Source organism: Gregarina niphandrodes (assembly GCF_000223845.1).
Source record: "Gregarina niphandrodes unplaced genomic scaffold scaffold00047, whole genome shotgun sequence".
NCBI lineage: Eukaryota > Apicomplexa > Conoidasida > Eugregarinorida > Gregarinidae > Gregarina > Gregarina niphandrodes.
In genome coordinates, this window is record NW_011645815.1 from 44,833 (window position 1) to 72,187 (window position 27,355).

At 53.3% G+C, this 27,355-nt stretch overlaps 10 protein-coding genes across 10 annotated transcripts; 3 read left to right on the forward strand and 7 right to left on the reverse strand.

Annotated features, from left to right (window-relative positions):
- Positions 1–10: 10 nt before the first annotated feature.
- On the reverse strand, positions 11–1,878 carry GNI_157740 (hypothetical protein; the record flags this gene model as incomplete). Its single annotated transcript, XM_011134693.1, has 3 exons — positions 11–434; positions 480–805; positions 964–1,878. 3 exons carry the CDS (start codon positions 1,876–1,878, stop codon positions 11–13), a joined length of 1,665 nt encoding a protein of 554 aa, XP_011132995.1.
- A 21-nt stretch (positions 1,879–1,899) lies between these two features.
- GNI_157750 (hypothetical protein) lies at positions 1,900–3,024 on the forward strand (the record flags this gene model as incomplete). Its single annotated transcript, XM_011134694.1, has 1 exon — positions 1,900–3,024. One exon carries the CDS (start codon positions 1,900–1,902, stop codon positions 3,022–3,024), a length of 1,125 nt encoding a protein of 374 aa, XP_011132996.1.
- A 656-nt stretch (positions 3,025–3,680) lies between these two features.
- GNI_157760 (hypothetical protein) lies at positions 3,681–11,204 on the reverse strand (the record flags this gene model as incomplete). The annotated part of the gene is made up of 3 exons (XM_011134695.1): positions 3,681–6,787; positions 6,901–11,041; positions 11,202–11,204. The coding sequence occupies 3 exons, from the start codon at positions 11,202–11,204 to the stop codon at positions 3,681–3,683; spliced, it is 7,251 nt and encodes a 2,416-aa protein (XP_011132997.1).
- Positions 11,205–12,549: 1,345 nt separating this feature from the next.
- On the reverse strand, positions 12,550–14,112 carry GNI_157770 (nucleoside transporter; the record flags this gene model as incomplete). Its single annotated transcript, XM_011134696.1, has 1 exon — positions 12,550–14,112. One exon carries the CDS (start codon positions 14,110–14,112, stop codon positions 12,550–12,552), a length of 1,563 nt encoding a protein of 520 aa, XP_011132998.1.
- A 1,068-nt stretch (positions 14,113–15,180) lies between these two features.
- GNI_157780 (peptidyl-prolyl cis-trans isomerase, cyclophilin-type) lies at positions 15,181–15,920 on the forward strand (the record flags this gene model as incomplete). Its single annotated transcript, XM_011134697.1, has 2 exons — positions 15,181–15,198; positions 15,240–15,920. 2 exons carry the CDS (start codon positions 15,181–15,183, stop codon positions 15,918–15,920), a joined length of 699 nt encoding a protein of 232 aa, XP_011132999.1.
- Positions 15,921–16,303: 383 nt separating this feature from the next.
- GNI_157790 (hypothetical protein) lies at positions 16,304–19,156 on the reverse strand (the record flags this gene model as incomplete). The annotated part of the gene is made up of 1 exon (XM_011134698.1): positions 16,304–19,156. The coding sequence occupies one exon, from the start codon at positions 19,154–19,156 to the stop codon at positions 16,304–16,306; it is 2,853 nt and encodes a 950-aa protein (XP_011133000.1).
- A 260-nt stretch (positions 19,157–19,416) lies between these two features.
- GNI_157800 (putative oocyst wall protein) lies at positions 19,417–20,406 on the reverse strand (the record flags this gene model as incomplete). Its single annotated transcript, XM_011134699.1, has 1 exon — positions 19,417–20,406. One exon carries the CDS (start codon positions 20,404–20,406, stop codon positions 19,417–19,419), a length of 990 nt encoding a protein of 329 aa, XP_011133001.1.
- Positions 20,407–20,513: 107 nt separating this feature from the next.
- GNI_157810 (putative aspartyl protease) lies at positions 20,514–21,239 on the reverse strand (the record flags this gene model as incomplete). The annotated part of the gene is made up of 2 exons (XM_011134700.1): positions 20,514–21,029; positions 21,138–21,239. 2 exons carry the CDS (start codon positions 21,237–21,239, stop codon positions 20,514–20,516), a joined length of 618 nt encoding a protein of 205 aa, XP_011133002.1.
- Positions 21,240–24,117: 2,878 nt separating this feature from the next.
- GNI_157820 (hypothetical protein) lies at positions 24,118–25,202 on the forward strand (the record flags this gene model as incomplete). Its single annotated transcript, XM_011134701.1, has 6 exons — positions 24,118–24,128; positions 24,235–24,339; positions 24,381–24,707; positions 24,747–24,840; positions 24,884–25,079; positions 25,147–25,202. The coding sequence occupies 6 exons, from the start codon at positions 24,118–24,120 to the stop codon at positions 25,200–25,202; spliced, it is 789 nt and encodes a 262-aa protein (XP_011133003.1).
- Positions 25,203–25,267: 65 nt separating this feature from the next.
- On the reverse strand, positions 25,268–27,007 carry GNI_157830 (hypothetical protein; the record flags this gene model as incomplete). The annotated part of the gene is made up of 1 exon (XM_011134702.1): positions 25,268–27,007. One exon carries the CDS (start codon positions 27,005–27,007, stop codon positions 25,268–25,270), a length of 1,740 nt encoding a protein of 579 aa, XP_011133004.1.
- Between the last annotated feature and the right edge of the window lie 348 nt (positions 27,008–27,355).

Genomic DNA, 27,355 nt, shown 5'->3' on the forward strand with positions numbered 1-27,355 from the left:
ACTGGCGGGGTCATGACTGGCGGGGGTCATGACTGGCGGGGTCATGACTGGCGGGGTCATCACTGGCGGGGTCATCACTGGCGGGGTCATCACTGGCGGGGTCATCACTGGCGGGGTCGGGAGCGCCTCCTCCTGGGTCTTGGTGTCTGGTTTCCATGATCCTTCTGGTAGAAGAGCCGGCCTGGGTCGTAGTGGATCTTGCACTTGCGGAGCCGTCGAGGTTTGTGACGGCGCGGTCGATCGCCTTGTGGTGTTTGCGAAAATATTTTGGCAAATGAGGATTGAGTAATCGCGGTGTCAGCAGATTCGTCCATTTCTTTTTGCCTCCGTGACTCACCATACTTGAGGAACCATGGAAACCGGAAACTTCCATAAACCCCTGGTCATGGTTCCGCCCATTTTTCAGTTCCTCTTTCGTCTCCGGATCATTTCCACTCCGGTGAAAAGTGTGGGGAAGGGTGTGTTGCGATGTGTCTGACCTTTGTAGTGAAGTTAGCGGCGAGTAACCAGCGTCCGTGGGAGATTGGTCCGCAGGCTGCAGGTTCTGCAGCGCAACTTTATCTTCTAGATCTATGACCATGCCCGGAGCACAGCTGAGCAAGTGCTTTTCGTAATACATAATGACGTTCAAATACTGAATGCAGAACTCGTGCTGTTCGGCCAACTTGGAACTCATGTCTCGCACCGCCCAGTTGCTCTTCTCTAACTCCTCCTCCAACGCCTTGCGCGTCTCCAAGGCATCGTCCCGGTCGGCGTACGCTTTCATCAACCGGTCGCTAATCTCGCGCAAAGTATCGTCGGATGTCTGAAAGAATAGAGAATAACATCTACCGGCATGGACCACGTTCCATGGACCACGTTCCATGGACCACGTTCCATGGACGACAGGTCGATAAACGATCAGTCGTTTATCGACAGGTGGATCAACGGCATGATCACCAAGCCAACAGCAATACTACTTACAGTCATGGTCAGTTTATGCTTAAGGACAGCATTTTCCGCCTCTAGTCGCTCCTTATCAGCAGCAAAAGTTTCCATTTGGTGTTCGTAAAACTTTTTGTTCCGCTGGAACGCCTCTTGCTGCTGGAGCGCAGCCTCCTGCGTGTGTGCTGCCTCCACAAGTGCAGCTATTATCGAGTCCAGCTCCGGTATGTCATGTGTGCTTAATCGTTGTCGCAACATGGCTGCGTAGGCTGTTGGACTTAGGCGACCCTTGGACACAACGTGGCTGGTCATGTGCCTTAGTTTAATATCTTCGGACGTCCCACCCTTTCCTGGTGGGGAGGGAACTTCGGAGCTGGAGGAAGACGCCGGGGCATGTTGGGCTTGATCCAGCAGAAGCTCCGATGAAAGGCGTCTACCTGAGCTCGAGTCGCCTCCCAACGTGGAGTGCTCGCTTCCTTGAAGTTTTCTCCGTTCCTCGTGCGCCGGGTCAATGTAGTTACCTTCTTTTCGCTCGCCTATAGTCTTTTCCCGAGAGGCGTTTAGCCCATCATAACCCCCATCTGCGCGGGTTTGATGGTCCTTATCGTGTTGCCCACCGGGTGCAATCGGTGAGCCAGATGTTAAAATTTCATTTACCTCGTTATGGTCGTCGTTGGGGCGCGGGAAAGACGTCGCCGGGGTGACGGCTACAGAGGGAACGCCTGCGGCCGTACGTGTATTTGTTGTGTAAGTATTGTTCGTGTGACTACCTGTCGCCGCCTGTGGGTGATCTGGCATTTGGGCGCTGGAAGTCGTTTCCCCGGTGGGTAAATTAGTAGCGCTTGAGCTAGAGTCCTGTTGAATGGGTTGCCAGTCCTGTTGCCGCCAGTCCTGGCTTTCACTGTTCTTGCCAATGGCCTCGCCCAGGTTGAGCTTCGGCACTCGGGGCACCATTTTTAAAAACGCACCACGACCATGTTTTGCCCCACCACCCAATTCCCTTCAGGCCGAGACCACACTGCCTTGAGCGTGCTCAAAGCCCTTGACTCCGGAAACTACGACTCTGACATTGCGGATCTGTTACATGCACTAACTTACGCCCAACGAGCTACCGAAAACTCAAACACGATTCGCCTCCGACACACAACACGGACTCAGGGAAAAACTTCGCCCGGCCCTTCTGCGGCAACGGCATCCAAGACCAATGCCCTGCCCAGTGGACCTCCTCGACTGAAGAACGGGCGGATTAGCAGTGGCGGACGAGCCCGAGGAATCTCACTACCCATCGAACAGCTCAGCTACGACCCTTCGTTTGACGCTCACGATGCTCTGGAGGAACCCGATCTCGCGAACCGGACCCTGCGAAACTCAACCTACGGACCCGATGATAGTACACCATGCGGCAGTGCCTGGTCGCATCCAGACAGAGAACATTGCGACAACTGTTCCGAGGGGCAAGGGCTTCCGGAGGGACCAGAGGGCACGGAGGGAGAAACGCGTTTGGGAGAAACGCGTTGGGGAGAAACACGTTCGGGACAAGATCGTAAGCGGTGCGCAGATGGTCAAGAGGACCGATCGCCTGTGGTGTCGGTTGCTGCACCAATTATAATAGACGGCAACGATCTGCTCAGAGGCCAGAAGATTGTGAAGCACTACGCTTTGGTCTTAGTGCGAGGGTTGTGGATGAAGCAGTTGACGGAGCTGTTGGATGAGCACTGCTTGTTCACTAGCTTGTCGCCAGACCTCAGGATACTGGAGATTACTTCAATGGAAGGTGAAGTGGTCGAGTTCCCTCTAGAGTGTCTCGTCCGCCTAACCACCAAGGTGCGAACGGCCGAAGAAAAGGAGGAGATCCACGCCGCTCGCGCCAAACTCAGAATGCACACCTACTGTGAACGGCGAGTCAGCTACAGTCGGACAGACGAAAACGCTCTCGCTCCGGATTTCGTGGTCATGCTTGATTTCCCGGGACGACGCTTGGCCTTCGTGTTCAATGACCCCCTTCACTGTGAACGCTTCAGCCGCTGTGTGTGGATCATTCGAAACCTGCAAATGAACTACCAACAACAAGTATGCCCACCCCCCCCTTTCACTCTCTAAACCCACCTCCCCTACCTGCCCGGCTACCCAGTCACCGTGACCCAGTCACCGTGACCCAGTCACCGTGACCCAGTCACCGTGACCCCTTGCTTCTATCATGCCGCCCTGCTTCTGTCATGCCCCCAGCATTCGCTCACTCCCGCACGTTTTCAGTCGCCATGCTGCCAGAGCACGTCCACTCAATCGTATTTAGACTGCATATAAAGGCATTAGTTGCTGCTTGCCAATCGCGGTCTCGGCAATCGCGGTCTCGCCCATCGCGGTCTCGCCGAAGCCAGCGTGTGGTCCCAACATCCAATTCGGCACGAACGCCCAGTTTGGACGGTTACAGTCGTTCGAAGGCAGTTGGTCGGAGGCCAGCTGGTCGGAGGCAAGCGACGGGCATGCAGGGGCCAAGTCGATACCAATTGACCCGGAGTGTTTTGACCGATGTTCCGCACAATCTGTATCTTCGGTGGTAGACCCCGAAGCCATGATGCGGGTCCTGGACCTCTCGGACGGGTGTGCCGCCGAGTTGGGCGAAATTCTCGGTATAATTTGACCTTTTTATGCTAACTAACTAATCGCCGAAAATGAATGACCACTAGTTCCACACAAGCGCCAGTAAACGCAAACGACTAAGAACAACCAGCTGCGATCGACGATCGAGTATTGAGTTATGAGAACCAGTTGAATGATGCCAATTTCCGTAAGAAGGTCAGCTGGGTAGAACTGGAGCTGGTCATGTAGCGGATGGTGTCTTGCACGTACTGCTTGTGCTTGTTGGCCTTTTGTTGCAAGGCCGACCAAAGATCGGGCTGATTTTTGATTTGATCTAGGTCGGAGGTGATTGCAGCGACGTTGGCGCAAATGACGGCGATGGGGTACACATCGCCGACGAGTCCAGTGCACGTCCGCAAATTCTCGAACAAGTTATTGGTCGTCCAGCTCTGTTCGCAGCCCAGCGGTTTCTCGCAAGCAAGATAGGCGAGTAGGTTCAGCATGGTGGCCACTCCAGCGTTGGTCACGGAGCCGCTGGTGGTCGTGCTGGCCCGGGTCATGCCGCTGGTAGCCTGTATCCGTTGGTCGACGAGCTTGGTTAGCGTGGAGATGAAGAGACCGCACGTGAAGGAACTGAGGCCCAGAGCTTCCCACGCCCGTGGTTCGTTCGGACGTTTTATCGCATAAGTCAGAGGCAGGAACCCTTCGGAGGGCACGTGTTCGTCTCCCCAGTTGTCATCCTTCGGCACCGTCTTTGCCTTGGCGGCTGCAGCCAGGGCGTCGTAGAGCAGGCTGAGGACGGCATCAATTGCGGCCGGGCCACCTTCGCTAAAGTCCTTGAGCCCAACCAGTGTCCGGATTAGCTCAGTCGCGATCTCACCGTCCCAATAACCGAGGAGTTGTCGCAACCACTGGACCAGACCGGTGAGCACTTCTGCGTCATTGACGCCGGTGGACCGCTGGCTGCTCAGCATGGCCTTGGCGGTGGTCATGTCCAGCTTCAGGCCACTGTCGGCTTTGGCCACTTCTCGTAGAATGATGTGATGGCATTCGGGGACATCCGCGACCTTGCGGAGCGCCCGCTTTTTTAGCTCACCTGTATCCGGTAGGCGCAAGATGGCGTCGAAGATCCGTGGCAACTGCTTCTCCCACTTGGACAATCCCATGGCAACAACCAAGCAGTCTTTTCGCAGATCCGAAGGTCGCGCGACGGCATAGTTACAACAGGCCTCGACTAACTTGCTGTCACCCAGGCCCTTACCCACCTGTGTAAATCCCACGTCTAAAATTGCGTCACAGGCCGCCAGTGTTGCTGGATCCGTGTCGTCCTTGAGCAATAAGCTAATCAACTTAGCCAGACCCCCGTCGACCATCTCGCCGCCGCCCGTAGAGAACTGCGCACTTACCTCTGTAACCGGCTTAATCTCCTTCACTCGCGCCGCCAACGATGGCTCCAACTCGCAAAGTGTAGCAATGGCGGAAGCGGAGCGCGGTAACTGGCCGAGCCACTCACCTAGGGCCTGATCAATGGCGTGTTTTCGCAATACAGCACTTGTCGAGAGCAACGGACCTACGATGCTCAGGTCCTTAACCAAGCCCGCCCAGACCTGATTCTGGTCCAGAAGACTTTCTAGCTTGCGGCTACCTGCCTCCGCATCCCGGCTCAGGAAGTTCGCGCAAAGTTCCTTGCTCTCTTCGCGACTACGTTCGTCCTGCAACCCGACCATCAAAATGTCCACGATCTCGGGAGTCGGTTCGCCGCGGCTGGTCTTAAGGGCCTTGAGGTAGTAGCGTCTCTCAATCCCGTCCTCCGTCTGTGGGAACATGCTTACGGCGAGCTTGTCGATCGGCAGCCAGCTGGTCACATCTTCTTTGCAGCCGCTGGTATAGAACTCGATCACCTTAAGGCGATCCACGCGCTCCGCACTCGGTACGTTTGGAATGCCATTCAAAAGTTGGAGCATTGGATTCCTCAGAGCCGGGTCGCCCCGGAGCTTCTCCACCGCCTGTGGCGAGTTGGTCCGCAGCATCGCAATGGTCGCAATTAGTTTAGAGACAACCGCCGGGTTGGTCTGATTCGTAAGGCAGGTCTTCAGACTCGGACTGACATCGATGGTTTCGCCTCGGAGCATTCCGATACACTCCACAGCGGCCGTGTAGTCACCCATCATCGCATCGCCTGGATTCATCGGCTTCTGGCCCGCCGCCTCCAGCGTCTTGGCCACCACCGGTTCCAGTGAGTCTTTGACCACCGCACACGCGCTGTGGTTCATGGCCGTGCCCGCGTTCCGTTCCCGCAGACAGGCCCCACGGACCTTCTGCACGGCCGAGGCGCCAGCAGCGGAAGCGCCCATGGCCGAGTTGTCTCCGATGGTCTCGGCGAACACACTGTAACCTGGGATTTCGGGCAGCAGCATGGATACTTGCTTCAGCAAACGGAGCCCGTCTTCGCGCACCGCACTCTTCTGACCCTTGAAGAAGCGCGATTGCTCAAACATAACGGGACAGATGTTCCTAACCACGCGGTCCGCGACAAAGTTCGATTGGTTAGCCGCAGCCGACATGAGGGGCAAAATCGATTTCCACAAACTCGTCGTCATATCGGCCTCGCCTAATAACTCTCCCAGCATGTCGAAGCCTCGGTTGTTTAGCTCATCCAACTCCACCACGAAACTGGTATCCCGCAAGAACACCGCCAGCGGGTAGAGCGACTCGTTCACTTCCTGCTGACTCAGCGAGCGCAACGCTGACAACTGACCTAACTTATCCAATCCCTCTCCCAACTCGGCCACAGCACCAGCGTTAATCGTACCCCCTGTCTCCTTCTCCAACTTGCACGCGTGTGCCAGGATGGACATCCCGTATACCAACGACACCGCTGCCTTCGAACCCAAGTCCTTCAACAAACTACTTGCGTCCGCCAAGGCCTGCTTTGACACCCCCGATACCTGACGCGGGAAGTGGTAAATGTAAGCCAAAAAGGCAGGCAACACCTCCGGTGGCAACGTCTTCGCAAACGCCAACTGGTGCTGCCAAAAATCCGTGTTCGATCCATACACAATCTTGAACGCGCGCTGCAACATGTGGAAACCTTCCGTCGAACTACTCAAAGCACCCATGAAATTCAGAGCTTTCAACTTATCCGATGAAGACGATCCTTTCCCAGACATCGTCCGGTAACACTGCGTCAAAATACCCTCCGTCTTCAACTTATCCAACGCCCATTCGCTCGTCGTCGGGCACTCGCACATCTTTGCCATCAACTTCAACGCGTCCAAATCGACTGAAGGAGATAACACTGGCATCAAGTGGTGGTAAGTGAAGGGTTAGTGGTGGATGAAGGGGTTAGTGGTGGGTGAAGGGGTTGGTGGTAAGTGAAGGGGTTGGTGGTAGTACATCGTGTGTTGAGTGTGTTCATGACTTCTGGCGCAATGTATTCAAGAATTGCCTTTTCTGCGATGCTCGCAATTTTCGGTTGATCCTTAAGGAGGATTGCGCAGTTAAGTGCAGCCAGTGCTGAGCGGAAGGTGCCTTGTCGTAGCTCGCTATGCTTGGGAAAGACTTGGAAGAGTTTGGCGATGTGGGAGAAGGTATCGCTTATGCCCAGGAAGGTTTTTTGGGGACTTTCGAGTGTGCCCTGTAGATAGAGACTGACGTCGGACATCTGCGGTCCGATGTCGTCGAGCCAGGGGCCTCCGGCTGTCCGGGACTTGTGTTGTTTGATGGTGTCGATGACTTGCGACATGAGCATGAGGGCCATTTCTTCGCCGCCCATGACGGAGAGCACGACCGCCATGGCATCCTCGATGTCTTCCTGCGCCGTCACTTTGACCTGGACGGTTCGGACGGACTTGATGAGAGAGGTCTCGCCTCTGAACCATTTTGGGTCAGGGCAGATGGAGAGCATCTTGCCTAGAACGTTGAAGGCTCGAGTAACTGTGAGTTCCGAGTCCGCACTTGTGATAGCGCGACTGATCGTCCTTGCACGCTGTACGGTAACTTCCTGTGGTAGTTCCATGGGGTTTGTGTTTGCAAACATTTCCAACAATTGAAGTCCGGCATTCATTACGTGCGTGTCGTGCGCAAACTTGGACAAGGCCGTGAAACACGCGGCTTCCACCCCCTCTTGCTGCAGTTTGGTGACCAGTTCTAAGTCGTTGGTCCAATAGCGCAGAATGTTGAGCGCGTTATAGCATGCCGTGCTCGAAACTCCGGCACTGTACATGCTGGCCCGTCCACCCACAGGCGCCTCTGCCTCCCCCGCCACGATCCGTCTTAGACGCTGTAGCAATGTAGAGAAGTCCTCTGACTCGACCAAGACACGGAGTGGAATATAACTCATCCAAGCCACTACGGCTTCCATCGCCGTTGAGTTGTACTCCAGTATCTCCAACCAGTTTATCAGACTTGGTGCCATGGTCATCACGTGTTCGGCCACATATTGGTTGTGCCCGACAGTCAAGCCTGCAACCTGCAGCAGCAAACATACGTCAGCAATATCGTGCGGATCGTCTGCAATCATTTTCATGATTGCCTTAGTTAACTCCACAGCCACACTCCTTGCCTCAGCAGGTGTTGCCGCTGGCGCACCCTTTGCCGCTTTATCTCCACTCGCGACGAACGATTGACACACTGGGCCCCCAATCGGTGTCTGTGCATAGGCGGTTACGAGTCGCGTGAACGCCGGTGTGATGAGCTTAGCCATATCCCGACTTCGCGAACCTCCGAGTCCGCCGATTACGTTGAAAATGATGCTGATCAGCTTGTGTCGGGTGCAAAGCCGCGGGCCATCCGGTTCCTGCAACGCGACCAAAAGCTGGTCCATGTCATCTGCAAGATCGTCGAACATTCCCTTAGAGAAGTCCTGCTTCATTCGCGCAATTAACTGCTTCACCAACTCCTCTAGATAGTTCTCCTGCATCACTAGCATCGAGACTTTAAACGTCTGTTTCCGCAACTCGGTGTTTCGCGAGTGATTGGCCTCTGCTGACTTGATGACTTCCGTGATGCCCAAAGTGCGCGTCGCCTTCACCTGTTCCTCAGTTGCCTGGCGTAGCATACTCTCCAGAGCGCGGAAGACTGCCAACTGAACATCTGCCCGCATCTTCAACTTCTTTGCAATACTCATCACGTCGCTTTGCACTTTATGCTCCAGCAACAAACGAGATCCAGAACCAGCAGCGACCGTATCCGATAAAGCCTCCCGGCGACCAGGGAGCCCCTCGAGGCCGAACTTCGACTGACCGTCGCCTTTGTGGCGCGGAAGGCCCGCAATGAAGGTGACTAGATTAAGTGCTGCTACCGAACCCTCTCGGGAGTCACTCTGATCCGAGAGCAGTTCCTGAGTCTTTGTAACCAACAACTCCAGTAACGAGTCGTCTAAACTCGGTTCTTCCGCAATCAGATCTTTAATCAACGAGACAATGAAGACCAACATAAGCGGATCGTTAACGCGCAATGCAATACCAAAGATAGCATTGTATGCGTCGCTACGTGAGGCAGTGCTCGTTTTGATCAACAAAATAAGGGTCATGACCAACGCCTCCTTGTCGTCCACGTCCACCTGACTGCCACTCTTAACTAGAGCCTGGATCGCCGCAGCCAAGTCTAAACCGGCAGTGTCAATATCATCAAGTGTAGATAGAGCGGCAAGCCGAGTTAGAATCCGCAGAGCCTCATGATGCCGGGGAACAATCTTTGGAAGCAATGTCTTGGTTGTGGACAAACTGTGTTCGAGCAAGGTCCGTCGATCTGGAAGCTTGTTCAAGGCCGTCACACAGAGCGCGAAAGCGGGTTCATTAACTTGAATATTATCCAGTGACGTCATTATAAGATCCATGTACAACGCAGCCATAGGTACGTCACTCATTTTCCTGGCTGGAGGTTCTCCAGCCTGCTCGTCTACCTGGCAACCGAGGCATTCCGGGAATTTGTCGGCGATGTTGATGAGTAATTGCACTACTTGCTCCACAACGTGAGAACTGAACAGGTTATACTGGTAAACGGCTTGTACAACTTTGATCAGTTCGGGGTCCAGCGCAGGTGAGTTGTGAGAGTAGTTGATGAGGAAGTTGAGTACTTGCGAAACCACACTTCGGAATGTGTTGGGTCCAATTGCACGAGATAGTTGCGAACAGACATTCTGATTCAGCAAGGCTGTGCAACAATCCTCATGACGACTAATGTGGGTCATGACCATGCTGATTCCAGACAGCAAAGAGGAGCTTCCTTCGCCGGTCGCACTTGTTGCAGCCGCCTTATCCAACAACCTCTTCAAAACACCAGACTCAATAAACTTGAGCGAGTCCTCAGGGTCCTTTAACATAGATCCCAAAAGGGTACAGGTCGCCGCAATAATGTCCGGGTAGTCGTCGGCCGTCGTAATTAACTGAAGCGTAGACTTCAGGGCTCCTGCATTTTTCACATCAGCGATATACTCCGGATTATCACACATATAGGCCAGGCAGAGACATGCACCCCTAACCAACAAGAGGTTTGATTCCGAGTAATTTTTCTTCCTGATGTCCTCGGTAGCCTGGTTTAAGACTTTGATTAATACTTGGTACGCATCTTTCGCATGAACAATTTCCGCCATATCCGGACAAAAGGCAGTTTGGATCAACATCTTACCATCCTCTTTAGTCCCCGCAGTGGTCTTAATAGTCTCTATCGTTTGACTTGCCTGCTCGCGGGTACACAGACGACTAAGCACTGGGTTTATGTGTAATTTAGTTGACGGCTCATCTTGATATCTGTTTCTTATCTCAAGCAGATCTAATATGTAGTTGCCTATATTCTCAGAATGTGCTGCATATGCTTGTAGTGCTCCGAAGACCGTCGGTAGAAGCTTTCGGACCTCTCTTTCGTTCTTCGCTTCTGATAATTTTAGTATAAAGGCGATTAAATATTGAGCTCCATCCAAGTCCTGCTCTGGATATCCGGCTGTAAGGTCATTGACGCAGTCACACAAAGAATGAATCAACGTAGAGTTGAGTTGTCGCCGGTGACTGCTACCATCAGTGTCCGTCACGGTAGTCTGCAAACGGTTGAGCAGAGACGGCAGTGCTTGCCGCGCCATGAGCCGGTCGTTTTTCACGACCAAGTCTACACAGTCTAATGCTAGCGGCATGATCTTGGCAAACTCCTCCCCACTAACTCCGCCGCTAATTCCCCCAGACACAGGCCCTGCAGCCGCCGCCGCGTTCGCGCCACGATCCATTTCGACCCACTGTAATATGGCACTGAAGGCACCCTCCTTCACAAACTGCTTTACTTGATCAGAAGAAGAAGACTGACACATCATGTTGAGAATCTTTATACACGCACTCACCACCTGCAAATCATCGGGAAACGTCTTCAAACCCACCAAAACTTTGGGAATCGTACCATGGTCCAGTGCATATAGAGCATTGGCATGACAACGACCAGTTGAGGAGTCACAAAGCGTCTCAAGAGGCTGCAACGAAAAGTAGTAAGCAGACTTGAACTTAGGCTTCGTATTTATGCCATCACACGCCTTCTCTACTGCCTGACGATCCTGCATTGGACTGGGCTGGGCTAGGCTAGACTAGACTTGACTTAACTAGGCTAACTAGACTTTTTCTCTAAAAATCGGAAAATTGCCAACAATGAGATCGTCCAGTCGGCAGCCCCCCATCGGCCGAACCGGCACCATTTCTGGTGGCATGATCGCTTACCATCAACCCGCAGACCCTGGCAGGGGACGCGACCCCTCCGGCTGCATGGGTGCTGTTCAGCGATCGGCCAGTGTGGACCGCTACCGACAACTCAAGCAGAAAACGACTGTCGCCAAAGCCTTACCGGATCTCCAAAGTGCGCTGAGCGTGTATGAAACTAAACTAGACGAGATGATGAAGACTGCTGATCAACTCAAACTACAGATCACTAAATGGCAGACCGGCTTAGCCGTAAGCTAGGACACACTCACATCCTTGTCGCGCGCCTTCCCGCAAAGAAGAATCCTTGTAGGAGTGGAAAGCCTGGGTCACTCAAGCTAAGCAGATACCGTCGGCACCCGCCAGACAGTCCCAACCGCAAAAGCGGTCAATGAGACAACCGGTAAGCATGTTCCACACGCGCGTGTTTAAATTACAATTCAATACCCACCCGTTGTGACTCCTACATTACGGGTTCGCGTGGTATGAGTCCGCCTGCTATGAGTCAGCGTGTTACGGGGCTACGGATCGGTGAGTCATTTGTTGTAGGAGGATGCGGAGAACGACAGATTCGCCTCGAATCGGAATCAGCGAGAGGCCCGGAGGTACCACCTAGCTGAGGCTACCAGGATTTTGAATGGAGAGATGTCTTCGCTACGGTCCAGTTCCTCTTCGGACGAGGAAGAGGACCGTCGACATACTACGACCGGCGAGGAAAGTTTATTCGGTAGATCGAGTGGGGATGTTAGGCCACCTCCGGAGGGTCGGGGCTTCGAGAGACGAGCAGCTGACAACAGAATTGACCGGTATGAGAAAGACTCCGATGAGTTTGACTTTTGCCCAAGCCGATTGGAGGGCGCCGCCGCCCGACTGGAGGGTCCTGGAAGGCTGGAAGGTCGCAGGGAGACCGCACCGAAAGAGAGAGAGGTCGCGAGCGATCGCCAAGGAGGCACCAAGGAGCATGTAGACGGCGACGTGTGGGTCCCGCGCGGTGGAACGGGGTCCACGCGCACCGACGGCTCCAATCTGAGTCAGCGAGCGCCGGCCCAAAAGCGTGCGGCCGTGCCGAAACTGGGACTGGCTGGTGCCGTGGGCCGGGGATCTTGGCTCGGAGGCGACCCTACCCAAGGCGATACATACGACGCGTAGTTAGATAGATAGTGTGCTTCTCCACCATGTTTCTCCCCACGGTCGGCAAGCCTTGTTACCACGGCCGGTTAACAGAACTAATATTGACAGATCTAGTCCCCCCCGGCAGCCCTCTTATTGATGGCGCAGCCTTGTGGCATGCTTGTGGGCGTAAAATCCCATATACGTATCCCTTTCGTGTTGGGCCTTTACGCGGGCCCTTTCGTGTGTTAAAAAGTGTTCAAAATTTGACAAGTTGGGCGAAGCCCATGCCGATGGCGATGCAGGCTACGAGTAAGCAGACGGCCATGGCCGAGGCCTGCACCTTCGCCGCGGGGGCGGTTAGATTTTCAGTCATGCGGATCATAAAGATGCTTCCGTAATAGCCATGCGAAAGAGCGAGCGCAGCCATGAGAACGACTTGCGTGCCGTACTGAGTCAGTACGTGGGTGGTTTGGCCGTCAGCCGTGAGCTTGGCGATGTAGATGAAGAGCGCTAGCAGGACGCCGCGGACCAGCGTCAGGGGCAGCATCCATTGCGCGGGTAGCAACAGGGCGGGGACGATGGGCGCCAGATTCGGGATGTAACGGCCGACGAAGTCACCGCACTGAAAAATGCCGGTTAAAATGTCGTTCCTGCGCACCGATAAGTTGAACTGGTAGGGTCCGATAAGGGGGTAGGCCATCATGCTTATGCCCTGGCAAATTCCCAAACCTATCTGCATTTGCCACGTCTCTTGGAAAATCGGCCACAACCTCCGCCAGGACTGACGTACCCGGTTAGGCACACCCTGTGTGTTCTCCGCACTCTGTGTGTTCTCCGCATTCTGCGTATATTCCGCATTCTGCGTGTATTCCGTAGCTGGTGTGATTTCCACCTGATGTGTGGAGTCCGCACCCGGCGTGTCCACACGGTCGCGAGGATGGAGTCGGATGTGGACGGCTGCGTCTCCAGCGGCGTCATCCATGGAAAGCCGACTGGGCGCGGCGAGGAGGTTGCGTCCAACTTCGCCCTGTATGGAGGTTTGGCAGGTGACGTTCCGTTCGCCGAGTTTGAGGCACTCCTTCATTTGCGGGAGTTGCAATAGGCGGCAGGTGCCCAGTAGCGAGCATGTTATGAAAACGGCGCCGAGGCCGAACTGTACCCAGACGGCACAGGTCATGTTGTGGGTACTGCCCGTGGCCAAAGGCCAAATGGCTTCGCTCAGAATCATCCAGATTACAAAGGTGAGGACACCGCAGGCTCCGTAACCGAAAGAAATGTAGCCCGCAAACCGTTTATTCAGCAGCACAGCGAACGCGTAGCCAGAACATTGGAACAACATCTCACCCGCACCAGCAACGGCGCTGGACAGGTGAAGCAGGACTACACTCGTCTTGCCGTCCCCACTGTGACACACGAAAACTGGGAAGAGCACACACATTCCGGCCAACAAACTACCACCCACGAAGTGCATCCAAGGCTTGGACGCCCCATAAATGGATAAAGCAAACGCAGAAATCACTGCCATCACCGTATACACGTTTGTGATCGTTTGGATATCGTTCGGATGCTTCACCACTACTACCGAATATAACGTGTTCAACGCGCAGTTCCAGTAGTACATCGCACTCGTCCCAATCATTATAAACAACAACTGACATTGCAATGTCTGCCGCGGGGTCAACGCTTGCTCTTCCCCATTGCTCCTCTCCTTCCGCAACTGTAAACTTTCCTTCGCCACCCCTGGCCGCTTCTCCGCGCTCGCTCCCGATGGCCCATATGAGGTCTGGCTTCTGGAATCTCTACCCAAACTAGTACTCATCTATATTTCTCGAATTATTTATCCCCCCCCACGAATTATTCATCTGTGCCGAATATATAAAAATATTCTACCCCCAAGATCATTTCCGAGATCACTGAGCAAGACCGCTCGCCGCGTTTCTCGGGCTGCTCGCCGCGTTCCTCGGGCTGTCCTCTCTGCTGGAGCCACCGTTCCTTCCCGAAATTGTACTAGATCTTCAGAAAGAGAGGGAGCAAGCGAGATCGATCAGGACTGTTCTCCGCGCGCGGGCTAATTCCGGCTTCACCAGATTCGAGTCTACCAATCTCGGACGTGCATTCGAAGGCAAGAGGCCCCGCTGGACCTCGGAGGCAGCTGGACCTCGGAGGCAGCTAACCCCGGAGGCAGCTAAGCCTCAGAGGCGGTCAGTAAGTCAAGCGTTGGTCGCAGATGTCTCGCGCTCAGTCTCCTATAATGCGAGGTTGCCGTCTGATGGTGAACTGGGGTCCTCGGGGGCTCTCGGGCAAGCCATTGTTGCCCGAGATCGGCACGTCGTTTATGGCTGGGTCTTTGAGGAGAACGGACTTGAGCAGTGTCTGGTCGTCACCTTCCGCCTTCGTACCCTTTCCGGAAGCCGGGAATCCGTCGTTGTCCAGATTGGGTGCTATACTGAGCGAGTAGTTCGGGGTAAGGTCGTGCCCGCTGTCCGCCGGTCGACCATCCGGAAACGGTATTCGGCTGGATTCTCGAACAATTTCTGCGATGACCCCGAGGACGGATGCAGGGGCTTGCAGGTTATGCGTCACAGCTATCAGCAACCAGCCACTCGGGCTATTTACAGCAGGCTTCATGGCGGGAAGCCCCTTCATGGCGCTTTATATTGCAAAAATAATTTCCCCGTCCCCAGATTTTTTTGCCGCCCGCACTTCCCGCTGCACCTGTCCCAGGTGTCCTCTAGCACCCGGGGTTCTTGTTTGCTCGGTTGGTTTTCACGAAGTAACCACAGTGGTCCAAACCCCTTCGCCACTGCACATGTCTCGGACACCAACAAAATTATCCTTCCCTTTTCACCGCCTCGTGATCCTTTGAGGATTAGCCAAAAATTAGAAGATGAAATTGCTCGACGTGGTAACAGTCTCCCATAGCAAGATCAACAGGAGTTTGTTTAGGGTCTCGTAGCTTCCAACATGTTGGTACTTGTGGCAAGTAGCTCACCCACAGGAAGCAGGACGACGGGAAGCTTCACGACGGTTGAGAGGCAATTGACTCCGAACAAGTCTCTGGCTGAAGGCGAGATCGACCGGTTGGTTCAACTTGATGTTAGTGTGATCAAGGACGGAGAGAGCCGTGAGCTGGGTGTACTTACGTTAGGGTTGTTTGGATCGGAGCTGCCCAGGACGACCGCAAATTTTGCATGGGCCTGTGAAAATCGCTATGCCAACTCTACATTCCACCGAGTGATAGATGGCTTCATGGCGCAAGGCGGAGACTTCACTCGCCACGACGGGACCGGAGGTGAATCGATGTTTGATGGGGCTAAGTTTGAGGATGAGTCGTTTGTGTATCACCATGATCTACCCGGAGCTCTCTCGATGGCAAACGCCGGGCCAAACACGAACGGTTCCCAGTTTTTCATTACTTTCGTGGAGACCAAATACCTTGACGGGCACCACGTGGTTTTCGGGTGTTTGGTGGACGGCATGTCGACTTTGAGACAACTCGAAACAAGAGGCAGCGACAGCGGGAAACCCGACGGTACCCTTGTCATCAATACCTGCAAAGTTGTTGACCTCCCAGCCGATAAGAGCTCTAAATGCTTCGACACATCAGAAATCAAAACGGACCTTTAACCATCGTTCTGATCACTGTCTACAAGAAACGAGCACCACACACAGGGCGGCTCAGAAGCCTTGACAGGGAAAAATATAAACAACACATTACGGGCAGTGGAGTGTTTGCAGTCGGTGAAGATCCGACCATGGTTCGCTTTACGTTGCCACCGTGGTTCGATTTTGAGTTGGAGAGGTTTTTGGTTTTTTTTCATAATCTCGGATTTTAAGAGCTCCCCCTCTCGGCAGTCGGTTGTGAACGGGGTTTGTGAATGGGTTAACTGAACTGCCAAAAAACTCGCGGAGCCGGTGTGCCAGACGTGTGTCACCGACGCGGGTACACAAAGGTCCTGCGAACGTCCAAGAGGTTGAGATCAGAAGGCCGAGACCAGGCTGTCGAGACGTCAAAGTAGTTCGGCAAGCTCCCCCAGACTGCACGGGGACATTGGGGGCAAGATGTGCTGCATCTCTTCCGCAAAGACGCCGAGTACCGAATCCATCGACGGGACGCTGTTACGCGTGACGGCCTCGGGTTTCGGGCAGACGGTAGTCGAGCCCAAGAACTCGTTCGCCGAGCGGTCGGTCACAAACACCGCGAGTGACCGATCCGCGTCTTCCAGTAGGCTCGTGGCGCTATTCAGTTGATCCGCCAGTTGCTCGGCCAGCAGCTGATCAGTCACCTCCGGACGTATCTGCCTCGATGTTTCGTGATCGGCCAGTCCATCGGCCATTCCATGCGTCACGGCATCAGACACGCCATCAGCGACTTCAGCAGCGAGTTCATCAGTCATTCGACGAGTTACCGTTGCATTTTGCGCTGACTGCGTGGCCGGGGCCAAGTTAGTTCCTGGGATGAGCCGCGTGACCGGGACCGACCGCTTCTGCGAGGGTTCCTCGGCTGGAAAGGCACGTCCCCGATGCGGGAAGAGTCTCTTAATGCCTCGTCGTGGTTCCAGTTCAGCACCTGGCGATGGGTCGTGGGACGATGGGTCGTGGGACGACGGGTCGCGGGCAGACTGTAGGATTGTCGGAGGCTTTTGTGGGTGGGGTTGGAGGACGAGTTGTTGAAGGCGTCTGCGAATGATTTGTCTTGGGTGTGTTTGGAGTTCGAAGTATGTGTCTGCGGTGATCACTGCATTTTCGTAGGTAGCAAGGTACTCGTCTGGATCCGTTATCGAGTTCCGAACACGATTGTAGTGACTGATGGTCATGGGATGAATTCTGAGGCACTCGAGAAACCACGGGTCGGGGTTCGGTATGAAGCGAAGCGTTTCGATACAGACCCTTTTTAGCCTGTCAATTGGTACCTTGGCATAGCGAAGAATGCAGCCAGACATCCATCCTTGGAGGTTGACCACTTTTTTCTTCTTGTCCAAATATTCTAAAAACTTCTGCTGAGCCGTATGCGTAATAGAACCAAAAGGCTTCTTAATGTACTTACAAATAATCCGAGCTGCTTCTACGTAATCCAAACGACATTCCAGAAGGTCTTCCACCTTCATATTGAAGGCCATGTTCATGCGCACAGAAGCTGGCAACAGTTCATCTACAATCTTAGCAGCCTCCGCGTCGTCTTTTATTACAGCTGGCTTTTTCAGCGCAAAGCTATTTCTGACGCAATCTGTCAGAATGTATACAGGCATCTCCGGACTACGTTTACTGGTTCTGAAACGCAAGACGTTCTCACTAGGCCGGTGCGTATCACCAGGCTGCTGCATCTCCCACACAAGCCTGTCCTTCCCCGTCCCCGTCTCAACTTCAACTTCAACTTCACTTGGCAATTTCCCGCCAAGCCAGTCCCCGCCCTCCGGCGCGATATTCTTAGCCCGGTTCGCGGCGATCAGACCTACTGTAACCTGTTGATTGTTCAGGAAGTTCTTGCATTGCATAGCGGCAAACTCTGACGAGGTGAGTGTCACGTCTTTCAGTTGATCCATGAATTGGGCGAGTCGCTCCTTACGCCCATGAGCCGGTCTTTCGGCGTCGTTGATGTAGGTTAACGTTGCCGGCTTGAGGCACTCTAGCGATGGCTTCCCGTGGAGACGCGTCGCGAACCCGAGTGTGTCAGAACAAAAGTCAACGAGGTCGGAAATTGGTACCGCGGCGTACTGAAGAAGACAACCCGTTGTCCATACGTCTGCTTTCCGCGACTCTGGATTAACTCCAAGCACGTCCGCCGGATCGTGGCCGGCACCTTCGCGGGGCCACACCCCTCCAAACGGGTTGTCTACATACAGCGAAATGATTTGACCCAATTCCAAATAATCCAGTCCACACTTCCTGAAATCTATCTCCGACACTTTTTTCAGTCTCTGACGAGTCGCCGTTGGTAAAACAGTTTGCAATTTCTCGTAGGCGTCGAAATCGTCTCGGAAGGTATCCCGAGCTTCAGCAAGCTTCGTGGGTCCTCCAGACGTGGCCACGTATATCAATGGGCCCACCGCGGCCTCCTCCTCCGTGGGGGTCACGGACTCCTCGGCTATTTTGGCTGGGGCCGGTTTCTCCTTGCGCCTCACGAAGTCCTCCGTTATTTTCGCTATCATATCCGGCTGGCTGAAGATCCGACTTACGAACGACTCGTTCTGAGAGACCTTTTCAACCTGCCTATCCAAAAAGTCACTAACGCTTAGTCGGCAATGCCGAAGCTGTCTGATAACTGGTTCCAGTAAGCCCCGAGCAAGACTCTTGTCATCGCAGGACCTCGATAGGTAGGACGAATATCGCAGCCGTTTCGCCCTAAAGCTCTCCAGTACCCAAATCTGGACGCCGGGATTGTAGTTAAGCTTGTTAACACACATTTCCAATAATTTCCTGGTAGGGACCTTCGCACACTCCAAAAGGCATCCTGAAGTCCATATGTCGCGTTCGGCCGTGTTCATTTTTAACCTCCGGAATATGTCACCCTTCACCGCCCCAAATGGAAAATCCACAAACAGACCGATTATTCCCGCCAGTTCCAAGTAGTCCAGTCGGCAAGTCTCCAAGTTACTATCGTTAATACTCTCCATCGCCTTCCATTCCTGCTCTGATAGTGAGTCACGGAGCCGTAAGTATCCTTCAACGGAGTTAGCAAACATAGGCCTCGCATACGCCGTCATACGACCCATTCTAGGCACATAACTTGTGCTGGTGGGTGACGAACTGTTTTCACCACTCTGCGGACCCTTTCCGGTCTCGCCTTTGTCGGCCCCGCAATTCAGACCAGCGTTCGGAAGCGAGACAAACGTGGACCCTTCAGCCACAGCGAGTACATGCATTATACACTCCGCGGCGGTACACGTCCGTGGTCGACTGACCCCGCCTCTCATTTCTTGAGGCGAGCACAATAAATTAAGTTCTCGACCCCAGGGGGAGCGGGGGGGGGACAAGATACGCGGGGGGGACGACGACCCAGACAGGGTGCCCGGCTGGGTGGCGGTGGTGTAAGTTACAGGTGGCGAGTGATCATGGGTTGTTTCTACTTAAGGATAGCGACAGGCGTTTGATGAAAGTTCTTGTATACGTATGGCGCGGCACCCTAGTGGTGGCAGTTCTTGCCAGTGCAGGTCAGAGTCACTGTAACTTCGGGTTGAGCGGTTTCCGAGCCGACGCAGAGACCGCCGGTGAGGGTAAGACCCGGTGCGCAGACGGGAGCGGTGGGGTGGGCTTGGACGCAAGCTTGGCCGTTGTCATAGCCAGTGGCGCAGAAGGTCTCGGGCGCGACGGTCTTCTGAATGCGGCACATCTTGCCGGTCATGACGCCGGTTTCGCACTCTTGTTCGAAGGGCACGGTGCGGGTGGTGAAGCACTGGGAGGCAGCGCCACCGTTGGAGCACTTGGTGATGACGGGGTGGAAGTGCTTCTTGATGCAGCCGTTGATGCCGTTGTCCTCGAAGCCGGCGGGGCAGACCTTGTCGGTGAGGTAAGGAGCAGCCTCCTTGCGCTCGCAGGTCTGTTTGATGACCTGTGCCTTGGCGTTTGCAGGGGCAACGCCGAGTTCGCCGATCAGGCCGCGGAGTCCGCCCTTACCGGCGAAAGCGGGAGTGCAATCGTAGGTGGTCTTCTTCCAGCAGCCGCCCTTGGCTGCCTCCTCGAAGCCGGGAGGACACTTCTGGCTCACGACGTACGGGGCCGTCTCGGCGGTCACGCACTCGGGGCCTTCCCTGGAGCCGATTTCGCACACCTCAATGAGGGGCAGCGGCTGTTGGGCCTCACACCCAGCGAGGGTCTCAACAAATCCGGTGGGGCACACCTTCACAGGAGGGAACTCTTGAGAGGTAATGCACTGCTTGCCCGACTGCAGGGTACCCGGCGGACATCTCGTGGACTTGGGGGTCTCAGTCAGACACTCCAAGCCGCTCAAGACGCCCTGGTGGCAGATCAGCTGAGGCTGCGCAGTGGTCTGTCTCTCACAGATCTTGCCGTTCAGGTTGAACCCGGCAGGGCAAGTGTACACGGGGTCACTTGACTGTCTGCCCTTCTGAGCCACGGCCGAACCGATCAAAGCAGCAACGAACACCGAGCGCATTTCAGTTATCTATTCCTTTAACCCCGGACGAGGTGCGCGTGTGTGCGCACTCTAGGTGCGACACACCGATGTCTTCCAATTTTTTCGGGACATTCTGCACCCGCGTGTTAAACAACAAGAAATCCCAATAACGGCTCGTCACCCTCCCAGTCAAATATTGTGGGATAGGACGCAAACCACGCGTAACCGAGCGTCCAACACTCTTGCTTCAATTCGGAGCGTAATGAGCCTGGTTCTGGCGCAAAAGTGTAAGAACATTCGTTCGTCGTCGTAGCCGAGACCAGCGCCTCCTTCTTCAAAGGAAGACGAGTCTCCCCGAACACCAGGGTAACATCCGGTACCGAGCATCCCGCAGACCAAAGACGGTCGTAGACGGAAGTAGGCACATACGTCATCAACGTTCCAGTATCAAATATCGCATCACACTCTTGCCGGTAAGGAATCCCACCAATCTCTACCGAACTAAGTCGACTGGACCAGTAACCTTCCTTATTCTTCCCCACGATCCAATTAATTTGCTTGTCCGCAAACTTCTCGTTCAATCCTCCCAAATTAAAGAAGCCATCCTTATCATTTGCGTAATACGAAAATTGATTTCGTAACCCCAATTCTCGTAACGAATTCTATCAAAGGTAGAAGGTAATTGAACCATAAAAGCTGATTGAACCATAGAAGCTGATTGGGCCGCAGAGGCCAGTTCAGAGAGTTGCTGTAAGGGGAATAGGTCTTACATGTAGCTTAATTTGATCAATTAAAGATAATCTATGTTCCCTTATTTGTTCAGGTGTAGTAAAACCTAAACCTATTAGACCATCCCAGCTCAACCGGCTCATAATTGGGATTGTCATTGATTCGACCAAGTTGATAGGTACATCAGGGACACGAACATTATCAATTATCACTAAAAGATTGGATGAAGATGCGCATCGGCCGGAGGGAGCTCTTACGATTTCTGGGGACAAGTCGACTTTCTATCCCACCACTCAAAAATTCAACAACGTGACGTGGCTGTGTGTATTCCTCATTCCCCTTGAATTTTATCCGCGTTCTATGAACACAATTCTCATCTTTACAATTTTCTGCCGGGATCCAGCTCTCACTTGAGCCGGTGTCGAACATCATCACAGCCTTTGAATTATCAATATCTGCAGGGATATCTCGCCAATCTCCCTGGAGCTTCACTCACGTACAGATCCGGAATACTGAAGGCGGATGGCAGTACGAAGATCAAGGAGCTTACTGTGAATATATCATTAGTTGCATGTGAATCCTCTGATATCGGAATGTTCGTCTATTCTTAACGCTTACTAGACTTTAGCAAGCTTAGTTTTACGGCATCGAAGCTCGGAATAAGTAGCCAAAACCTCATCGCACACGTGTGTGTCCAGGCTAATTTGGGGACCGACTTGACTTTGAAATTGTGTATTACTCGGTTTTACGGGTACCTAGGCTGACCACGAGCATCAGGCAGACTGTATCCAGCTACCTGTTTAATGACGTGGACATATGTCTACCCGGACAAACTTGAGGGGGTGCAGTGTGTTATGGGACAAACCCGGTCCCATATTTCACCATTGATTACGAGTTACTTATTTGTTGACGAATACCTCACGAAGCTGCCGCCCCCTAAAAACATCGCGTCCTGTCCGGTTGCTGAGTTGCACATCCCAGCAGACCGGCAGCTGTCGGATGAGACCCTGAATCTGATCGAACAGAACGCTGAGAAAGTGGTCAGCATCCAGCGGTCGGCGCCAGCCTCGGTGCCTATGAGCTCATTTGACTCCTCAGTCCTTCTCAGTATCTTGTTCAGGTCCAAGAAACTAGAGACTTGCAACCTATCGGCCACCAAGGTGTCTCCGTTTAAAAAAAAGAGGTCAGCGATCAGGAGCTTCCCGAGTTGTTCCCTGAGCTCGCCTCAAGACTTCGGTCCGTCCAGAATGTTCAGTGAACCGGACTGCATCGAACCCAGCTCGGACATTGGAGACGAAATGTTTGGAGACGAAATGTTTGGAGACGAAATGTTTAACGCGAAGAGAACAAATGATCAGGAGTCCCAGCTTCGATATTTTTCAATCCATAAACTGACAGATGCTGTTGAAACGGCAGTAGCCGCCTGTCTTGCAAGTCATTTTCGGCGAAAGCATGAGCAGGATGATACCTTGACGAGACACATGAACGGACACGTCGGTGGGCATTCCCAGAGCGAAGACCCCTTGCATCGAACGGAACTGGAGGTTCCAGTGACTTTAGCGTCCAAGCTGGTCTCTTTGCTATCGGAACGGCATACTGAATCTGGAATATTTCGGTCAGATCCACAGCCGTATCGACCGCTGAAGTTGACCCTGTTTGTACCAAGCACTTGCGGCTGGTTAAACGTTTCACTACTCACCATTTTTTTCCGCTTGGTGCCACGCTTACCTTCTAACTGTGAAGTGACTCGAACAATCCAACTGGAGTCGGTTACCAGCATCCAGCCGTTCATAGTCTTATGGGCCTTCAACCTCTTCGCCTCACAACATGATCTCCCGTGGAGACTGTCCTGCCATCCATTCGTCTATCGAAATAAACAATTCTTGCCCGAGCTTCACAAGCTCTGGCTCCTGGACAGCAGTCCCGGCGGCGGCCCATTCCCCCTAGTAGCCGGAGCTTCGAATTCACCAATGACTATAGCACCCATTGAGCATCAGCTCACAGTTCCATTGACCGTTTTGCCAGGCAACGAGGACGAAGAAATAGAATGGAGACCTCCTGGCCTGGAAACCGATCTCACGGATCTCCTCACCGCCTTACTAGACGCAGCAATGACGGATACGACTCTGACGCACGCCACCCCGACGACTACTACCGCGGCGCAGAACAATGGCACACGACGACCGCGGTCTCCTGCGGTGGAACAACGACAACGAAATGAACGAACCAGCGAGCACCCTGAACCAAGCGAGAACCAGCGCTTCTGTGAAAACTGGGTCGCCTTCTGGCTCGACGGTCGGTTCCACGCAGGCACCTTGATGCCGCGGCGGCTCGATCAAATTTTTCATGACTAGTCAAAATAGCACTGTACAGTTGGAGAAGTACGAACCGGCACTCGTTGGGAACCAGTACCAGCACTCGTTGGGAACCAGTACCAGCACTCGTTGGGAACCAGTACCAGCACTCGTTGGGAAAAGTACTACTGGGATTAAGTCCTGTTGGCGACCAGTACGGTTGTGAGTTAGTGCTATCAGGGACCGCTACCGTTGGGATCCAGTACTCCTAGGAGCACAATTGTGGGGGAACATTACGGTGGGGGAACAGTAGGGTGGGGGAACAGTAGGGTGGGGGAACTAGCATTGTGGGAGTTGGGAGCCGATAGTTGTATGTATCTGCAGGATCTCCAAAAGTCTGGACGCGCATGACCCTTTGTGGACGACAGTCAATCCGTCTGCGGCGGAGGACTTGGCGCGAGAGTTCGAAGACCGTGCGGACCTCTGGCGCCGGTTGATCGCTGCCCAGGCGACCGCGCTCATGCTCGCCCAAGCGGTCTCTCTTGAGGGGGACGCCTTGCCCGAGGTCGCACTGAGGAAAGCGGAAACTGAATGTATAAGCACACCTTCCGGAACCTACGGTACGTGTTTTAGACGGGCCGGCTACTGAAGCGCTGGATGGCCCAGGTTTTGTTAATGACCCAGAGATACAACAACATATCGACGAAACCCGGTCACTGCTTTCGGCATGTCCCGAAAGTAAGTACCCACGTGTTTATACCGTTTATACCCACGTGGTGTCCTACCCAACGTGGTGTGTCCTACCCCACGTGGTGTGTCCTACCCCACGTGGTGTGTCTCACAGCCGTGTGAAATTAATTATTGTAGTTTGGAAGAACCTCGTTGACCTAAAGACGTCATTAGAGAAAGAAATAGATAGTTTGGTGAAAGAACAAGTAGCACAATCAGAGTACTTCTCACTTAGTTGTTGGCGTCATATTGTGGTTGTAGTGAGTTGCAAAATCAAGATGAATGGACAAATGTTTGCGAGATGTTGAAGCAGCAAAGAGACGCACTTGAGGCCGAGATCGAGGCAGCGAATAAACGCATACAGGTTCTTGACGAGGAGCATGCCAAGCCAACTATGAAGGATGTACAGGAGAGCTTAGCCAGCTTAAGAGACTCCCGGAAGAAACGAATGGAGATAATGGCTACCAGGCAACAAGTAGAAAATTTATTGGAGGAATATCATGGGATAGTTGTTCCATCCACTGATGAAGAGGAGCTTATCGGTGTTCAAGATCTGCTCATGGAAGAAGAAGAAACAATGATCGCGTTGTAAGTACATATTTATCTGATTAATATTTCTGTGTTTAGTTATGAAGCAAAACTGAAACGGAATTCGAGAATTTTCGATATAAATGTCTCCCAGCAAGCTCCATCTCAAGATATTGCCCTTGTTTTAACTCCAGTAAGGTGGGAAGGCTTATACTTGAGATGAATTCTTCCTTTAGAAAGGTGACTGGTTCGAATTCTGGTCCCGGAATCGGTCAGGTTGTCCTTCATTGAAATTTATTAAGGTCGTTTATTCGAGAACGTCACCTACACCAAAGGATATATCTATCAAAGTTAACACGTCAGATATACCGATAGGTAATTTCGATCAGGTCATGAATCCATTCATTCAAAAAATAATGGCGTGGAAACAAAGTACTCGCACTCGCATATACACACACACGATATATCGAAGGCAGTGCACAAATAAAAGTTTCGATAGGCATGCTGCAATCAACGCATCTCGATCTTCATGGCCTTATCAAGTTATTCTTCTGAAGTCAAGAACTGGTAAGGATTACAGACGGCAATGAATCGTCTGTCAAGCAGGCCAAAATGATTCTTTATAAACATAGGTCGCGGGCCCCACCCTTTGACTTTCGGTACTTTGCGATACGCTCAGAAGGTGCAAACGAAGGGGGAATTCGGAGGCGTAGAGGAAACAGTCCTGGCCCGGTGTTTAGTCTCGTTTCCAGAGGTAGATCGCACTCTCTTTTCCCGATGAGATCGATGAACACGCGAGCAAGAGTTTCACGTACGTTGTCGGAAACAGGAACGACGACGTCGCTAGTCTCGGACGAGAGCTTCAGAGCCATCTCGACAAGTTCGTCGACCGTGTGGTCCTGACACACATAAGGCTCTTCAAGCACCTTCGCTATCGACTCTTGATACGTAACGGATACGTGCCAAAGGGCGGAATCAGGCACCGTTTCGATCTCTTCCTTTTCCCATTCCTCGAAGGTAATTTTACGTCGGTTCAGCGAGCCGTGTATGTGCTCGGAATAGCACGGGAGTTCTAGCGGTTTCTTCGTACGTGGCGATGCACGTCCGAGATCTCTTCGCTTCGCAACCGATGGTGTGATCAATGATGCGCATCGATGATCTTCTAAGATCGCTTTCGCAAACAAAAAAGCAACAACCTTCTTGCTCGGCCGCTCGGCCCTCCATCCTGCAGCACGCTTCAAGGAGGGATAGGCAGACACCACGTCTCCATTCTTGGCTAGGACCAGTCTACTGCAGTCCAACTTTGTTGCCACATGAAATGCCCATTTCAAGCAACCCAATGGAATCTTGCCGTCCATATTGCCATCAAATCGCTTGAACACCTGGACCTTCGGCCCTCGCAAGAAAGTGTAATTCATTAGATTGTGCAAGCCACGAGAATGTTCACAAAATGTTTCCGCCATCAAACGCTTAAGGTCATGTGCTTTCATGGTAATCTCCTCGTCCCCCGCGTCTTCGTACCCGGGCTTCGCATCATCGGTCGGCTCTTGATCCATCGGCTCTTGATCCATCGGCTCTTGGTCCACCGGCGCTTGGTCCATCGGCTCTTGGTCCATAGCACTGTGACCCGCCATCTCCACGAGGGATTGACTCGTCGCACCTCTACCGCCCCGTGTTCTTGCTCCGTTTTGCTTCAAGTTGTCTGCTTCGAGGGCCCGTTTGAGAGATTGTCTGAACGACTGGAGCATCGGCGTTGGGTGCACCCAATCCATTGTGCCTTGACCCGTTGCGCCGTGACCGGTTGCGTCTTGGTTCATTGCGCTTCGATCCACCGTATCCGGGCCTGTCTCAAGAGATTGTCTTATTGACTCACTCAACGAGTGGAACAACGGATGGTGCAGCGGGAGGCGCCTCATAATCTCTATGTCCAAGGCTCGTTGGTGAAAGCCCACCACCGCGTCACCCCGGTAGTTAAGGGACTCCGGCACAGTTCCCCAGAACTGGCCTAAAAACCTATCATCGGAGACATGATCATCCAGCGTCTCAACTGTGACACTTCTCCCGCAGTCCATGAAGCACACGGGAGACAGCATGTGTATCCAGTCGTGTTTCGTCACATCCTCACTCCAGAACATTTCTGCAGGCTCGGCCGGGGCATCATACCCCCGCGGGAACGGCCACTTCTCCAACCTTTGACCGGGTTGCGCCTGACAGTAGAAAGAAGGACCAGCTGCAGCGATACGACGAAACAGCTCCTTACGGCTAATGTGCGAAATGTTTGTTGCGTCGAAACCGGACACTTGTAACGCCACACAAAACACACCACATGACAGACTGGACGTGCACAGATTCGTCCGCATCTCAAAAAATTGGGATTCTTTTTTTGGGATTCTCCTCCACGAGAATGCCGAAAAATTCCCTGAGTTGTGGGATCCCCGAGACGACCTATTCCGCCATGAATGGTCTGCCCTTCCAAGTCGTCCCAACTTCGTCTTGAACCCATGTTTGAAACCGGTCCGAGTGAGCTCCAGTTCCCCGTCCAAAGCCTTCGCGGATCCCGGGCAAGTTTTCTTGTCTCCCAGTTTCCCGCACGAATACCACGCTCCGCGCGAATGCCACGCAACTGGCCGGGTCCGGTTGAAGCACTGGGTACGCCGCTGCTGTTGGCTTAATATCGGGGAGATAGTGGATACCAAAGTCTTGCGCCA